Here is an 18,119-nt window from a genome sequence, read left to right as displayed (position 1 = left end):
TGCAGCTATTACAGCGCACGGTTCCTAAATGGCCGCGCACTTTTGGAGCCCGCAGACATAAAGGCTGGTCTGTTCTGCAGGCAGCATTTGCAGCTGGAAGTGTTCGCAGTCCAGAAGGGATGAACCGAAATCTTCCAGCGTATCTGGAAGGAGACGTGTAGCTGGGACTCGGCTCCACGGACAGCAGATAAGAGCTGCCACACCAGGCTAATAGCAATAATTTCTGCAGCAGCTGATGACACGAAGGATTTCATTGTGCAGCAAAGCGTGACTGATGCAGACAGAGCACTCAGGCCATTACTGATGTGCGCTGGACTTTGGAATAAAACATTGCTGTTTTTTCATCAACAAGTAACGATGCCACACGATGGCTTCGGATCATTAGCAAGGGAAAGCGCTCACGGAGTAAGGGAGAGTAAAACTGGAACACGGCCAAAACACCCACAGTAATAATCCCTCTCCAAGAAGTGGCATGATATTCTCCTAATTGACCATGACTAATCCGGACCCTCATTTATCCATCTCGCTGTAAAGATGACACCTCTGGCAGCACAAGACGGCCACCCCAGCTCGAGCCCTCTCCAACATAACAACCCGGCTGCCAACCACGGAGGTCGTCAGCACCGTGACCAAACTCTGGAGGACACCTCGGCACCCCGAGCACCACCACGCACGGAGGCGGCGGCGATGCCTTTCACTTCAGTGTTACAAACCGCCGTGCAGGTTTCACTCAAAGGTCCCTGGTTTAAGCGAAAGCTTAACGGGATGTTGGCAGCTCTGCCCAGCACCACACGCAGCCACTGCCCACGGCGACTGAAACCCACTGGCCTCTCTGGTCCTAGTGCTCACTGCACCCAGATGATGAGCATCGTTCAGTTCCACCTCCTGCAGTCTTAGGGCGGGAAGGAAATTCACCCACTAATAAATGCAGGGATTTTTTTTCTTCTTCCTCTAAGCAGATTCTGTGTCTATCTAAACTGATAATATTTAATAACTTTCATGGAACTGCTCCAAATAAATTAGTGAGTGCCTGTGGATGCATAGGCAGGAGTGAGGAGGGAGAGGAGCTTTGTTTGTGGACTCGGAAGATATTAAGATTCAGGGAATCAAAACAACATGCTAATTCAGCTGTTTCAAATCTCATTACAACCCCAGACATTACAAAGTAGGGTTTTACTTTGTTTTTTTTCATTTTTTAACATTCCCTGATAAGGCTGATGTGATCTTTAGAACTGAGCAGGAAATTTTAAAATAACAATAATCAAAACTGACAAACTTTGCTGCTAGTCCCACAGCTCGGGGCTGTGTTTAGCCCTCATGCTGAAGAGAGAGAAGGGCTGGAACAGGCGCTCCCAGACACTTGGCTCTCAAACACCACAGAAAAGCAGCCCTGACATCCTCTGCTTTGGGTTGGTTCCAAACTACTGCCCATCAAGAGACTTTCACTATGAGATGCTCTTCAATGAGAAACAGAGGCTCTGTAACATTTGTGATGGGAAGGTGACCACCGAGACAACGGCAGCTGAGCTGCCTGAGCAGGTCCCCAGGTGAAAGCACCTACATGCTGAGACCTGCGCTCCACACCTGGGCTGGAGTACAGGTCGGTTTGCTCCCATGTGATTAAACAAGAGTTCATTGAAAAGCAATCTGGTGTCAAATGCAGGAAAAGAGAAAAAAAAAAAAAGAGCAAATTGCATCCTGGGCCACATCTGTAGGGTTACGAGCAGAGATGAAGCTGTCATCATCCCACTTTGCTCAGCGCTTGCAAGGCTGCGCCTCTAGTACTGTGCTCAGTTTTGGTCCTCAGAATTCCAAAAAGACATGGACAAGACTGGAGAGGGTCCAAAGGAAGACTGTGAAGGTGATCAATGGGCTGGAGAACCTGCCCTGTGAGGAAAGACCAGAGGAGTTATGTCTCTTCTCCCCGGAGAGGAGAAGGCTCGGCAGGACCTCACACTATTCCAGCTCCTAAAGGGTGGCTACAAGGAGGACGGAGGCTCTATCTTCACAAGGAGTCATGTGGAGAAGACAAAGAGCAATGGTACAAGTCGCACCAGGAGCGATTTCATCCCACTATAAGAAAGAAATTTTTTACAGTGAGAACAATCACTCACTGGAACAACCTCCCCAGGGATGTAGTAGAGTCCTCATCACCGGAGGTTTTCAAGCTAGGAGTGGACAGGGTGCCAGATAATCTCATCACGGCTCCCTTTCCCACACAAGGTTGGACCAGATGCCCTTTCGAAGTCGCTTCCAGCCTAGGCCATTCTGTGTGGCTACAATTCAGGGACTGGCTTTGCCCATCAAGTCCTTTCCTGGCCACCTGTCAGAGAGAATCTCCTCTCCACCTGTTCACTCAAGCTGGGGCAGGACAGACAGATGTAAAGGGTGTTTGTATTACACAAGCGCTCCAGCCGTGGGCAGCCAGGCCCCCACCAGCCCCTGGTGCCCCCCAGCCTCGCCGGGATTCTCTTAGGTAGATGGCAGTAATTACCCGGGGAATAGAAAGCAGGGTCGTTAGCCTGCCGGGTAATCATTTGGAAAATGCTGAGATGTCTTTTCTAGAAGGAGGGGATGAAGTGACCTCTGTTCTGACGCCATTTACCTTGGTGCTGCTCCTGGGCTGGGGCGGCTGCTGTCCCCAAAGCTGCCGGGGGTCTGTGTCCCCCAGCCAGGCTCTGCAGAATGGAACCTCCTTCCTTCCTTCCCTGGCTCTGACAGCCCCTAATCATTTCATCTCTCAGGATTAATGGCACCGAGCAATAAACTCGCATCCTAATTATTGTAATTATTTCTTTCTTTGTACGTCAGCCTTGGTAACGATGTTTTTACAGCTGACGGGATGGAAGGGAGGGGAGAAAAGAAATATTGTCACGGTAATGAAGAGAGAGCAGCAAGCACACTCCTTTCCACTCACTTTCCTCAAGGTTTTAGAGCCCACTTGAGTTTCCTGTTCCCTGAGGTCCCAGAAATTAGCAGTGATTGTCCTAATACCACAAAGTAGCAGCGAGCTAGGACTAAACTCCTAATTGATCTTAAGTACCTACCTTCCACTTTAGCCCCGGAGATGCCTGAATGTCTCCAAAGTCCCCTGGACACGTAAGTACCCTCTGCATACTTAGAGCTGCCGATTTCTTGATAGCAGGAGCAGCTCACAGTTTTTCTTAACCTCAGGCATGACTCACAAGCTAAGCATTATGCCGGTCTTATCTCTGGGAATTGCATACGGAGGGGGCAGAAGCTACTCTAATCACCATTTAAAATTCATACAGGCTTTCAGAGGGTGGAAGCCGGCATCCATTTCTTCCCCAGTGCATTAGCACCGTGATGGGAGGCTGCAGGACTGAGCTGCTCGCCCCAGCAGCTGGGCAGGAATTTTGTTCAGTGCCATAGCCCAGATACTGGAGAACAAGAGCCCACCCGCCCCGAATCCAGAGAATGGGCTGGAGAAGAACCCGGGCGCAGATCCTGTTGCAAAGGTGTCCTTGGCTACTCAGCTGCTCTATGGTGGCAGCAGCTCTGGTTTAGAGTATCATACAACCTTAGAATAGTTTGGGTTGGAAGGGACCTTCAAAGCTCATTTAGTCCAACCCCTGCCATGAGCAGGGACATCTTCACCCAGATCAGGTTGCTCAGAGCCCCGTCCAGCCTGGCCTGGGATGTCTCCAGGGATGGGGCATCCACCACCTCTCTGGCCAACCTGGGACAGTGTTTCACCACCCGCAGTGTAACAAATCTCTTCCTCACGTCTACCCTGAATCTCCCCTCTTCTAGTTTAAAACCATCACCCCGTATTGTATCCAGACAGGCCCTGATAAAGAATCTGTCACCTCTGCTCCCTGCTGGCCGTGGGGCCCGAGCCCCCAGGACTCCTGGCCGGCAGTGCCCCCCAGCCCCAGCCCCTTGGCAGGAGGGCTCGCTCTCTTTCAGGATGACACTTGCTTTACTCAAGTCCTCGTTCTTCCCCATTTCTCCCTGACGTTTCAAAAATAATTACCAGTGGTTCAGTAAGTTCATTAGCAAACTCCCTTAGGACCCTGGGCTATGTATCATCCAGCCCTGCTAATTTGTGGATAGGCTCTAATCAAGTGTTTCAAGTCTCTCTCTCCTTCCTCCTCCTTTCAGATTAACAGTTATTTTGACAAGATTCTCATTATTTCCTATTTCCTGGCAGTACCCAGGGACTAGGCTTATTTGAGTCCTCACTGTTGTCATTGTGGGTTTATTTTTAACCTCGGGCTCTGCTTCTCCGCAAGGACATCAGAGTTTTGTGTTCTTCAGAAACACGTGGCTTTATCAGTGCCATTTTAGTCGCTGTTCATCCTGGACCTTCCAGTGCTCTCTTTTCCCATTATCACTCTTGCTGCTCCAAAATTAGCCAGAAGAAATAACTTTGCTTTTACCAAGCCTGCAGAGTTACTACCCTTCTCTAGCTTCTTAGATTTAGGCCAGCTTCTTGACTGCAACTAATTTCTTGTCTTCTCCTCCCTCCTTTTCTCCAGTGTGTACACGCTCTATGAGTCTCCCTTTCTCTTCCCAACACAACCACCTACTGGCTGCTCTGGGGAGGGACCCAACCACCAGAAAAACCACCACCAGCCCCATCCAGCTTAACAACATGTTTAAATGTTGGAGGACAAGCTCAGGCTCCCCAGTGGATGAACAGCAGAGCCCGTGGAGAACATGGCAGCCCCATGTAGGCCTTTCCATCCAGCTGCCTCTGTTGTCCTTCTGCCCTTTCCACATGCACAATGGGACCCCAGCCCCTTATTGTCCATCATGCCCTGTGTACAATCGCTGGAGAGGCCAAGGGGTTGAGTGGAAGCGAGGAGGAAGAGATGAGGCCGAAGGGCAATTTCTCTTTCAAATACCCTTCACACCTACGTGTCTTCTTACCAAAAGCCTACAGACCATGGGATTAGCCCAACCTCATTATCCTGGATTTGCAAGAGATGACTGAAGTCCAGCACTTTGATTTTTAAAGCAGTAAGGTGTTTTTGTTGTCTTCAGAGCCCAGCACGTGGCTCCTGCGCCAGCCCCTCAGCTGCACATCCAGCCATCAGCTTCACGTGCCCTGGGGTGTCTTTTCCCTGGACACCCCGCCTGGGTGGGAAGGACAAGTCAGCGTGACCTCCAGGCTCTGCAACCATGGGGCTGAGGCAACAGAGCGTTTTTTTGGGGGGGGGAGGTTGAGATTTTTGCCCCCACTTTGCAGCATTCATTGCCAATTAGAGGAATAACTTGAAGCAAGGGTTTATTCCAGCCACGGCAGCAGGGACCCCAAATTGTTCAAATCGCTTTTGCGTGTATGTGGTGTTACAATGACACGTTCTTCTGCACATGCTGCTGATCCCGTGTGTGGGCTGGAGAAACATCTTATTTGGACTAACTTACATTGTTTAAATTAGAGGCAAGATTTACCTGCATGTCAGGAACAAAAAGAAAAAGGATTAATTTGGGGGAGAGAAAGGGAGAAAGAAGAGAAATTCCCACACAGCTTTATATAGATAAGAATAAGAGATATATTCATAGCTCACAGAATCACAGAACAGTTGGGGTTGGAAGGGACCTCTGGAGATCATCCAGTGCAACCCACCTGCTAAAGCAGGTTCACCAGAGCAGATCACACAGGAATGTGTCCAGGTGGGTCTGAATGTCTCCAGAGAAGGAGACTCCACAACCTCTCTGGGCAGCCTGTTCCAGTTCACCCCTTTGTTACAGTAGATGGGGTTTGTTTTAAGCCTAAAAAGAAAATTGTTGGGTCAGAAAACTAACTAAAGCTTTATTTCTTTTTTTTTTTTTAAATACAGTGCTGTGGTTCTGGATGGAAAAATTTACGCCACTGGTGGGATCGTTAGCAGTGAAGGACCTGCCCTGGGAAACATGGAAGCCTACGACCCTAAAACAAATACATGGACACTTCTACCAAATATGCCCTGCCCTGTGTTTCGACACGGCTGCGTAGTAATCAAGAAGTACATTCAGAGCGGCTGACGTTACCCTGGAGTTGGACGGAGAACTGTTGGTAGCTGTTGAAAGCGGGCAAGGAGGACAATACTACTTCAGAAGCAAAAGCAGCAAAGCCAGCCAGTGAACATATTGCTCTAAAGTCTTGAATAGTGTCTACATTGAATGTAGAAAAATCATCCTCACCTTTTGGTGAACAAGGAGCAGAGAGCTCCGTGCTATGTAAGATATTGTAACTTAATAATACAAGGGTGTCACTAGATGTTATAGTGGCACTTGTTCTGGACATCGGCTTTTGGTCAACCCAGGTGCAATAGAATTTCACATATTTTTTAAGCTGGGGAAGAGAGGAAAAAAAAAGAAAATCTGCATTTTACTTCTAGAGCTCAAGCTTGATTCTTAGAATAACCATGCAGATTAGTTTTACTATTACACTTTAGGCATCAATCTATTTCAAAAGGTCAAAGTGTCCTTACCACTTTGATTCCTACATTTGTTTTTAACAAATACATGCTTTTCAATACCAATGACTGAGAGAAATCTTGTGTGACAGATGGCCTACGCTGATGTCAGTCTTCCATCCGATCGAACCAATCTTTCAGTTCTCCAGAGCTGAGCCCAGAAGGGGGGGATAGGTGGGGACTGGGGAGAAGAGGAATAGCCATTGGTAATAAATTCCATGTAAAACGATGGGGGAAAAGAAAACAGTCTGTTGGTCTGGGTGAGTTTCTGCTCCCGGCGATACCTGTGTGGACACGTGTGGCCGTGCCCGTGGCGGGGGGAGCTTGGGACCTTCTCCTCGGGGTTTCTGCTGATGAGCAAACGTGGCAGCGCTCGGTTCCTGCAACGCGAAGTGAAATGGGTTTCAATTCCAGAGCCATTCCCTGATAAAACCGCTCTTCGCTGCTTCTGATTGGGATCATGCTTAAAACACACGGCGTGGTGTGGGACGCGAAGACGACGCTCCTGTTGTGGCCACACACTCAGCTTTGGCTCTCAACCAAAATTCCTTATGTTGGGATATACGCCACTATCTTTTATGTAAAGCCTGAGAAGTTTCTTTATTTTGTTTCATTTTTCAGGTTTCCCCATAGGTGTGGAAACCTTATTTACAGATTTTAAACACACAAGTTTAAATCCCATGGTAGAAGAATGCATAGACTTAAGCCCAGTATAAGAGACTTTAAGTGATTACTATGTAGAGTTGTAAGTATATGCACAGCACAGGGGTTATATTTTTATATATATTAAAATATTGTCTATCCAGAGAGCATTGTGATGTGGAAATTCTTTATAATAAATTTATACATAAATGGATCAAATGGGAGATGGACCGGGTAACAAAAGAGGGGGCAGGGAAAAGAATCCTAACATTCACAAGTAAGAAGTAACCCCAAGCTAAGGATTGTCTGATTTCTTTCCAAGTAGAAGGGAAAAGAGTTGCCATACTTGCCTTCGCAGACTCAAACCCCAGATGCCGCGTTGGTAATTCAAGGAGGGTCCTACACAGGGCGTGGGTGAGATCTTACGGTCAATATCTAGTTGAATTTCATACCAAATACGCTAGCCTTTTTATACTGAGGGAGGTCTGCCTACAGCTTTGGGGAAATCAATGCAGATGGTTAGCTAATCATCTTATTTTATTAATAATCGTTTATAAAATAAAAAAAACATTTGTATCTTGCAGTATTTAAAGTGCTCAAGTCAGCTGAGTCAAGCTATAGGGTGACTCAAGTCTCTCATTTTGACAGTGAGGTTCCAGCCTTTGTTATGCAGTTGTTTTATTTATTCTTAAGAGAAAAAAAAAATAAGCACAACAAAATTATATACTAGTATGTCATTTAAAGTATTTATGTCAAACAGGGTGCAAGTGTGAACCTAAAGATTGGAGCACAAGTTTCTAACTGCCTGGGGCAGGACTAATTTTAGTGTTGGTGTGTGTCTGCCTCCAAAGGAGGTGCTACCTGTCAACAAGACCCAAACACATTCAACATTTCCAATATAGCTTATTTCTTCATTTCTCACACTGGAACAAAACTGGCTATTTCTGTGAATAATATTAAAAACAGGGTTATCTGTAATGGTATTGTATATAGTTTATGTTTACTGTTAAGTTCTTGTTATATTATAATAAATATATTTATAGATCTAGATTCAGCATCCAGATTGGATTGATTTTGTCACGACAGAACAATAACACTGCATGGACGGTGACTTCAGGTTTCATCCCAGCTGTGGATGAAAAGGTGTTTGTTCCATCCAGCTTGCAAATCCAAAAATCTATTGCCAGTACTTACATGGCTCAGCAGCTTCCAAAGTACTTCTAAGGATTATTTCAGAAATGAGAATGGAAGTGATTTGGGATTTTATTCACAGAATCACAGAATGTCAGGGATTGGAAGGGACCTCAAAAGCTCATCCAGTCCAATCCCCCTGCTGGATCAGGAACACCCAGATGAGGTTACACAGGAAGGTGTCCACCAAGACTGCTGCTTCTCCATCTATTTTCCCAAACTTACTATGAAGCTAAAGCTCAAGACAGTTTAAGAAAATATCTTGAAACAACCAAACACACACTTATAAACAGTTTTGTTTCTTCTTTTCTTTAATGGAAGTCAGGATTTGTACCGCGCTGCCGCTGCGATGTCTGAAGGATGGAAGCCGCTTGGGCCCTATGGTCAGAGTCCCTGGGTGTGCAGGGAGCTCTGTGCCTCCCTGGACACATCAGTGCAACCATTCGTGGTTTCTTTGATGTTTCATTAGGGTGTCATCTGGTAGCTGTAAAACTGGATATGGAACAAAGCTGAGCCAAATATAACTAGTCTCAAATACCACTGCGGTAGAACATTTCAGCTGGATCCCAGGTAATGTCTGTTCTACACATTAACGGGAAGAATGTAACATACGCTGAAATTGTCTCCGGTTCTTGCAGAGTACATCTATGCAAGTATTTAGGACCGTGAAGCGCAGTTTTTAAACATTTTAGTTCAGGCTTAGTGGCTCAGGTTGAACAGCCTGTGAAGATTACTAAAAGCCTCGCAATTCGATATTACACAGCCGTGCTGCAATAATCCAGACCAAGTGGAATGAGTTGCCAACCTTTTCATCACCGCTCTGCACAGATCTCTTACTCAGCACTAGTCAATAACACTTGGTAGGATGAACAAGACACAGGCTATTTGCTTTACTTGTATGTGGAAATTATTTTAGTTCCCCTCTGGGAAGTTGGCTGAGCGCTTTTGCCAAATGAATCATGTGCACATATCTGCTCAGAGATTTTGCTTCTTAAAAGCTTTGAGAAATTGAGGGGCTGGGCTGGCTCAGCAGCCTGATAATGATAAAAACTCCTTTGTTGGCTGGTTTGGCTCTCCCCTGGCTCACCTGGGGAGTGATCTCCAAACGGGACTGTTCACTGCCTTCATAGAATTGAGAATAGTTTGGGTTAGAAGGGACCTTCAAAGCTCATCCAGTGCCACCCCTGCCATGAGCAGGGACATCTTCACCAGATCAGGTTGCTTAGAGCCCCGTCCAGCCTGGCCTGGGATGTCTCCAGGGATGGTTCATCCACCACCTCTCTGGGCAACCTGGGACAGTGTTTCACCACCCCCAGTGCAACAAATGTCTTCCTCATGTTTGGCCTGAATCTCCCCTCTTCTAGTTTAAAACCATCACCCTTTGTCCTATTGGAACAGGCCCTGCTAGCAAGTCTGTCCCCATCTTTCTTACAGGCCCCTTCTAAGTATTGAAAGGCTGCAATAAGTTCTCCCCAGAGCCTTCTCTTCTCTGAACAAGCCCACCTCTCTCAGGTAATCTCTTACCCCTGACAATTTACACAAATCATCCACCTTCCTCCTGTTGTTTCATCTAGTGGCAAACACACTGTACTAATAAAACCTCAGCAACCCCGTCTTTTAATTAACTGCGGGTAGTAGGTGTTAAGGCTGAGCGTAGCGCAGTGCAATTGGAGCAAGCTAATTAGAGCGTTCGTTACACTCCAGCTTGCCCTTGGTGGAGTCCAGACAAAGCAAACACCAGCACCCGAGTTCTGCAGCCGTGGGGATGAGCTGGGAGAGGAGCCAGGGCCGCTGCTGCCCAACTCCTCGAGTACCATCGTGTTTAATCACCAAAAGGCACAAACTGCTGCAAGTCCTTACCCGCCCGCCCCGCTTCTCAGGAAAGATTTATCTGAAAATAGTGGAACCCATCCCAGAGCTTTTCTGCGCTGCCTCCAATGCAAGGGTGAGGTCTCAGAACCACAGTCTCCCCATCGCCAACTGAAAAAGGTGACTTAATATTCATCCAGGGATAAACCCACTAACAGCGTGTGCTGTCAAGTCCTGGCAGGCTGCAGCCTGTGCCAGGTCCCCAGGAAGACATCGACTCCAGCTCCACTTCGACACTTTTACAACTTGTCATGCTCATACAAGCTTTTTAAATTGGATGAGACCCTTAAGCTCACCCCTTAATGCCTTCCTTCCCATCTCAAGTCGGCTCAAAACCAGGAGCTGAAACACGCTTTCTGTTCAAGTTGAGATGCCGGCACGTATGGAAGGGCAGCGCTAAGTTCCTGTCATCAGCGAGTGTTCTGGGTTGATAACTTCAGACTGCAGGGAAAGCCAGAAAGCAAATGGTCCAGAGGGAAGCAGATGGATGTGTCTCAGGCACAGTGTTTCCATCACTCATTACACGAAGCTGGACAGCAATACCAGAACAGAAACACCGTTTTTCCTGCAAAAAGCCAATCTGTTTGCGGCGGGATTAAACGCTGGCTGAGGTTAGGACTCAGGAAAGCAGGAGCTGCCATCCCGGGCTTGCGGAGCAGCACTAGCTCCAGCTGCTGGACACTGGGAACTGAGAATTAAGCGTCAGACTGCCTGGAAAAACAACCATCCCTTCGACAGTCACAGAATCACAGAATCACAGAATCAACTGGGTTAGAAAAGACCTCAGAGATCATCAAGTCCAACCCTTGGTCCAACTCTAGTCCGTTTACTAGATCATGGCACTAAGTGCCATGTCCAATCTCAGTTTAAAAACCTCCAGGGATGGTGAGTCCAGCACCTCCCTGGGCAGCCATTCCAATGTCTGACCACTCTCTCTGTAAAGAATTTCTTTCTAATATCCAGCCTAAATTTCCCCTGGCAGAGTTGAAGCCCATGTCCCCTTGTCCTATTGCTGACTGCCTGGGAGAAGAGACCAATCCCCACCTGGCTAGAACTTCCCTTCAGGTAGTTCTAGAGAGTGATGAGGTCACCTCTAAGCCTCCTCTTCTCCAGACTAAACAACCCCAGCTCCCTCAGCCTCTCCTCATAGGTCTTATGTTCAAGTCCCTTCACCAGTCGTGTTGCTCTTCTCTGGACCCGCTCCAGCACTTCAATGTCTTTCCTGAACTGAGGGGCCCAGAACTGAACACAATACTCCAGGTGTGGCCTCACCAATGCAGAGTACAGGGGAAGGATCACTGCCCTTGTCCTGCTGACCACGCTGTTTTTGATACAGGACAGGATACCGTTGGCCTTCTTGGCCACCTGGGCACACTGTTGGCTCATGTTGAGCTTCCTGTCAATTAGCACCCCCAGGTCCCTTTCTGTCTGACTGCTCTTCAGCCACTCTGCGCCCAGCCTGTAGCGCTGCAGGGGGTTGTTGTGACCAAAGTGCAGCACCCGGCACTTGGCCTCATTGAACTTCATCCCATTGGAATCAGCCCATTTTTCCAGTCTATCCAGATCCCTCTGCAGAGCACTCCTGCCTTCCAGCAGGTTGACACTCCCTCCAGTGTTTTCTCCTTTGACAACACACCCTGCTTTCAGTAATTCCTATTCAGCTATCTGATGGCTGAAAGAATAACAAATGCTAATTTTCTTTATCTAAGCAAATTCTACTTCAGTCAGTAGCAGCTTTACATGAGGAATTAAACATTTTGGCTCAGTTACTGCCTGGGACAAGGAAGCTCCAGTGCTGTCATCAAGCTAAATCTGCCTCTGAACTTCTCCTAAGCGGTGGTCTACACAATGAGGGCTGGAAAGGCTGCCTGCTGGTTTTAATTTCATCACCTGTTGTTTGTGAACAGCATTGTCTTTTCCTTCAGTGTTCATATCCCAGATTTTACACAGCAAGATTCGTACTTGTAACGGTACCAAACTCCTCACGAACAGCACTAGAAACCCGGGTTTCCTAATAGCTTGACAGGCAACTTCAGTGTGAAGTTCATAAGCAAATGAATACAGCACTAGGGACTGTGATGGCAGCCGGGGCTCAACTGAAGGGTGGTGAAAGTCACACCTCGCACCACACGCCATGCACACACTCTGTCAGCCAGCACCATGACCTTTTCTCACAGGTTTTTGTGGCTAAAGAGCAGACACCTAACTAAGTGACACTCCTACAGCTTCAAGCTTCCCACCTCATTAAATATATATATATATTTATAAAAATAATAGCTCTTACAGGCAGAAAGAAACCAAGTTGTCTCCACATCTCGGGAACTTAAAGCAATCCCTGGTTTCTAATGCAACGTCCTGAGGGACAGCATCAGAGTAAGGATGGGTGAACTGAACAGCGAAGGTGATGCACCAAATGCTTTAAGAGTATAAAGAACCTGCCCAGAAACATTGTCCTTCTACACAAGTAACGCACTCAGACACACGGTGTGAACTGTGGGGTTGTCCTGTGCAGGGACAGGAGCTGGACTCCATGATCCTTGTGGGTCCTTCCAACCCAGGACATTCTCTGTTTCTAAGTAAAAATAATCCCTTCTTGCAAAGCAAGCCTCAATTTCCAAGTCCCCTGGAATTCCTGTAGCTGCTGTTTCCATTAAAAGAGATCATCTATTAATAAGCTGTTTACTCTCACGTCCAATCACTGCAGTGCTCTGTTACCTGTTGACACTGAGTTCAATCTTACCTGCTTCGATTTTTGCCCATTTTTATTTCAAGCTGCCTGTTCATGTATATATCAACACCACCCACAGCCTTTCCAGGGAAAGCCCAAGAGTGGCGATGTGGCAGGGAGCTCTTTGTTTTCTCTTTGGCAAGAGTATTACCCCTGCAGAGAATATCAGACTTTCCCTGGTGGAAAAGGGTTTTCAGATTCAGGAGGTAACCAAACACTCAACCATCTCCAGAAAGCCCAGAAGTTTCTGCCCTGCTGACATTCATTTTTAATAACACGCGGGTAATTTCAGAAAGAGCACTGGTAATGTGACAGTTATCAAAAAGGGCAGGTAAAATGACTGGGTAATTACAGGGCATTCACCTGACATCAATCCCAAGGAAAAATGGAAAGATGATATCTAACTAAACTGATCATGAATCAAAGAGATAAGAATAAATACACTGATTTTCCAGAAAATCAGCTGTATCACACAAACCTGATCTCATTCTCTGATGGGATTACACATTTGATTGATAAGGTAATAGATTTTCAACAGCATGTGACAAAATACTTCAACTTCCACACTGTACAGTGTTCAGACAGCAAATATTAAACAGGCTAAGAATAGGCAGATTAATTGAGGAATATCTAATCTGTTCAAGTAATTCTCAATTTGGTATTATCAGAATATTCCGAATGGGGGAATCCTCTTCCAAAGTTCTAGAAGGAAAATGTTGACATAAATCACTAGTCACAGACCTGTGGGAACAGAGATTAACAGAGCAAAAGACAATGAGGATGGAAGGAGTCGCACGTACTGTGCTGGCCGGGACCACTAAGACAAAGTGGGACCTCAGAGGGTGGGAAGGAGGAGACATTCAGGGTGAAAAGCTGGGAGTCTGAGAACAGTCAAGCAACAAAACCTCCCAGCCCAATTTAGTGGCATAAAAGGACTAAATTAATCTTTGGATGTGTAAAAAGGGGAGCAGTGAGTAGGAATCTATGATTTTTAGCTCAATATATAGCGCTGGTGGGACCAATGCCGGAATATCACATCAATTTTGTCTGCGAACAGATGTTTTAGAAGACGTTGAAAAATCGACCTACTGCAGAAAAGAGCCACAAAATTGACTTGAAGGCTGGAGAAAATTCAGTGAAAGCCATAAAGAGCTCATTCTGCTCAGCAAAAAGAAGACTGAGAGGCTACTTGATCACAGTGCATTAGTATCTTTGTGAGGGGGGGGTGGAAAATATCTGTGCATGAAGAGCCTAGAACATAAAGAGGAGACAAGAAACTGGGCCTGGAAGCAGGAGCCGGACAAACCAAATGAGCTTAACCACTTGGTGAGAGGCTCAAAGAGCAGAGCGGACGTACAAACTCTGCAGACTAAGTGCCTTTCTTGAAAGAGGCCTGTTAGGCCAGGCCTAAGTTAGTAGACCCTGCACATGCATAAGGTTAAATCATACATGCCACAGCGTCAGAGGGAAGTGTTTTCTGCTGACATTATTCCCCATGAATAACCCTGATTTTTGGTGACAAATTGCTAAACACTTAAATCATCGTTAGGTGTCAGCTCATTCCCAAAATTTATTCTCATATATTGAAAAGATTAACACAGTTAAATTTATGCTCGGCTTGTGCTTTTGTGGCCATCCCCTGAATCATGTGAAAAGGAAGCTTTTTATTTTTAAAAATAAATGTGTTCTGCCTTCAGGACATGCTTTAAATTTTAGAGCAAGACTCTGAAGCACTCTAACCCCAATATGAAGGCAAGACATTAATTTTAAACCAGTTACATCTCCAGGGCTTCATGAAAATGTACCCTTACATGCTTATTTTTCCAATACTTACAATGTCTACACAAAACAGTAATTTATTACTAAATTATATGTTAATAGTCACATGTGACTATTCACATTCTATTTCCTTTACTCGCTAAACCTTTGTACCGTCACAGAGAATGTAGTGGGCATCACTTCAAACTCGATTTTAGAATTATACACATGAGGAACCTAAACCAGACTGGCAATATGTCCTTCCCTATCACCAAAATGGGGTATCACTGTCCTTCCAGGTCATTTCCACACACACAAGGGATCCTACAAGTCAGCAAGAGAACGCAAGACCTTTACAACAGAACTAGAGCTGGGGGTTCGGAGATGAGCAATAGTTCCTTAACTAAAACAGCATTATTTTATTTCCCTCTACAGCAGAAAGATTCAATTTCTGAGCAAATTAATTTAGTCCAAATTTAATATATTTTCTAGGATGAACAGTTTGCTCTCTGCTTTACTTCCTTGCTGAAGATTTATTTCAAAGGGAGCCCTTTTGAAATGTCCCCAAGATTTTCCTTCCTCTCAGCCCACAGTCCCAAAGCTGACAGGTCATCCGCACAATCCTAATTCCAACCAGACACAGCTGAAACCTCTTCAGGTTGCAGCACAATTCAAATTTTACATTGATGCAAAGGAGTTTTCCTCATGATGTAATTCATCACAAAAATAACAGGATGACACATGGTGGGAGCGTTCCCAGCAGCCTGTGGGACCTGCACATTTCTTTTGTGAACTCTGCCAAATTCCCAAATGGAGACCGGAGTGAATAAAACAAAACATGGAGAGAAGTGCCCACAGCAGAACCAGCTCCACTTCTGCAGCACAACAACACATCACAGTCACAGAAGCGTTTGGTTGGAAAAGACCTTTAAGATCATCAAGATCATCACTGTTAACCCAACACTGGCATTAAACCATAGAATCATTTAAGATGGGAGAGCCTCAAGATCATCGAGTCCAACCATAACCCAACTCTGGCACTAACCCACGTCCCTAAGAATCTCACCTATGCGTCTAGTAAACCCCTTTAGGGATGGTGACTCCACCACTGCCCTGGGCAGCCTGTTCCAATACCTGACAACATTTTCTGTGAAGAATTTTTTCCGAATATCCCATTTAAACCTCCTCTTGTGCAACTTGAGGCCATTTCCTCATGTCCTGTCATTTGTTACTTGGGAGAACAGACCAACCCCCTCCACGCTACAACCTCCTTTCAGGCAGTTGCAGACAGTGATAAGGTCTCCCCTCAGCCTCCTTTTCTCCAGGCTGAACGGCCCCAGGTCCCTCAGCCGCTCCTCATCAGATGTGTGCTCCAGACCCCTCAAGTCCTAAGAACCTCATCTCTGTGTCTTTCAAACCTCTCCAGTGATGGTGACTCCACCACTGCCCTGGGCAGCCTGTTCCAATGCCTCACAACCCTTTCAGTGAAGAAGGTTTTCCCAATATCCAACCTAAACCTCTCCTGGCACAACCAGAGGCCGTTCCCTTGTGTCCTGTCGCTTGTTATTTGGGAGAAGAGAGCAGCACCCACCTCCTAAGCGCTGCAGCAGCGATGCCCCAGATGCAGAACCTGAGCAACCTCCTCCTCCGCTCCCAACTGCCCGACCTTGCGATGGAGCGTGAGGAGCTTTCAACACGGCTCAACTTGAGAACAGCTTTTGCACCTGAAACTTGAGAACAGCTTCATTCCAAATCAGCATCCACATTACCAGCAAACCTTAACGGCAACCATCAGGTTTGCACTAACGTTCCACTAAAAGTGGTGAATTCATTCCAAACTTAGCAGCTACTACTATTGAAGTAAGGCTCAATGTAGCGTAACTCAAACGCATTCCTAAAATAAATGGAATTTAGTAGTAGTCACAACCATTTACTGGCAGTGGGTTCAACTGAAATATACTCCCTATGCAAATGATCACACTGTAAAAAAATTACTCACCTAGAAATGGAACGAGGCTGAATTAATTAGTGTTAAAGTTGATAATCCCTCATTTTTACATAATAGTTACATGACCACAAGTGATGCATAAAAGGAGAAGAAAAAAAATGATGAAGTGTTTGGCTTCATTAATCAGTTCATAAGTTTACTGATTTAGCCTGCGGAATTTATTCACACGCAGTGCGAGCTTAAAGCCCCACATATTACAAGTCCAAATCCAAATCCTACGCGAGAAACAGAATAAAAGGATCTCATTTTTAGCTTATTTAAATAGATTATCTGAGGAGCTTAAAGGAGGAAGCAGAGGATGTGCAACACTGCAAGTTTAAGGAAATACGGGAAATTGCATTTGAAAACTACATTCAAGGCAGCAACCGAGAGCGGCGTGAAGCACAAAACCCTTGACAAATGTGAGTGTTGCACAAGCTTTTACTACGGCTTTACTGACAACACATGATGCGACCCAACCACTCCTCATTAATTCATGTTCTGAAGCACCATTCAAATTTCACTAAGTATGTTTATATCCAAACCTTTTGTCAACACCCAAATAAATCACAGTTTTGTCCCTTTTGATTATTTTTACAGCCACTCTCAGAAAGTGGGCCTGAAGGTGTTCTGTCGACACGGCCATCGCTGCTCCTGACGTAGAGGTCCACAATATTGTTTATGTATAGTATCTATAATACATAATATAGAAAATATATTCATATATTATATATAATGCATATATTATTTATATAATATTTTATTTATTTTTAGATTTAATACCTAATTGTGCTTTCAAAGCCATGTATAAGAGCGAATTGGAGTCACATGTGACATACATTACTACTACTCTCTTCCTCAATCAGCCTTTTGCCCAGGAGCCCTGGAGATTAAGAACGCAGAAAGGAAAAGGAGCAGATATGTTGTAGATCCTACACCTCAAGAAAGGCCATAAAATACCTATAGAACAGCTTCCCATAGTCTTGTCCACATTATATACATCAGATGCAGTTTGCTGTCTCTGGATAAATTCCCAATATAGTTCTCATATCACAGAATCACAGAATGTTAGGGGTTGGAAGGAACCTCAAAAGCTCATCCAGTCCAATCCCCCTGCCGGAGCAGGAACACCCAGATGAGGTTACACAGGAAGGTGTCCAGGCGGGTTTGAATGTTTCCAGAGTAGGAGACTCCACAACCTCCCTGGGCAGCCTGTTCCAGTGTCTGTCACCCTCACTGAGAAGAAGTTTCTTCTCAAATTTAAGTGGAACCTCTTGTGTTCCAGTTTGTACCCATTACCCCTTGTCCTATCATCGGTTGTCACCACTGGTTGTCCATGGTGACCACTGTTACCATTGGTTGTCCATCCTCCTGACACTCACCCTTTAGATATCCGTAAACATTAATGAGGTCGCCCCTCAGTCTCCTCTTCTCCAAGCTGAAGAGCCCCAGCTCCCTCAGCCTTTCCTCATAAGGGAGATGCTCCACTCCATCATCTTTGTTGCCCTGCACTGGA

At 45.8% G+C, this 18,119-nt stretch overlaps 1 protein-coding gene across 3 annotated transcripts in view; it reads left to right on the top strand.

The window, feature by feature from the left end:
- KLHL29 (kelch like family member 29) overlaps nucleotides 1–8,120 on the top strand; it is a 419,493-nt gene extending 411,373 nt beyond the window's left edge. For all 3 annotated transcript variants that reach the window (XM_065055772.1, XM_065055771.1, XM_005510118.4), the window contains one exon: nucleotides 5,811–8,120. In XM_065055772.1, coding sequence (XP_064911844.1) covers nucleotides 5,811–5,994 — 184 coding nt within the window. In that variant the 3' untranslated portion in view covers nucleotides 5,995–8,120. The remainder of the gene's footprint in view (nucleotides 1–5,810) is intronic.
- Nucleotides 8,121–18,119: the final 9,999 nt, after the last annotated feature.

This window comes from Columba livia, chromosome 3, assembly GCF_036013475.1.
Source record: "Columba livia isolate bColLiv1 breed racing homer chromosome 3, bColLiv1.pat.W.v2, whole genome shotgun sequence".
In the NCBI taxonomy this organism is placed as follows: domain Eukaryota; kingdom Metazoa; phylum Chordata; class Aves; order Columbiformes; family Columbidae; genus Columba; species Columba livia.
Note: the sequence above shows the minus strand (reverse complement) of the source record. Positions and strands in the feature narration are given on the sequence as shown.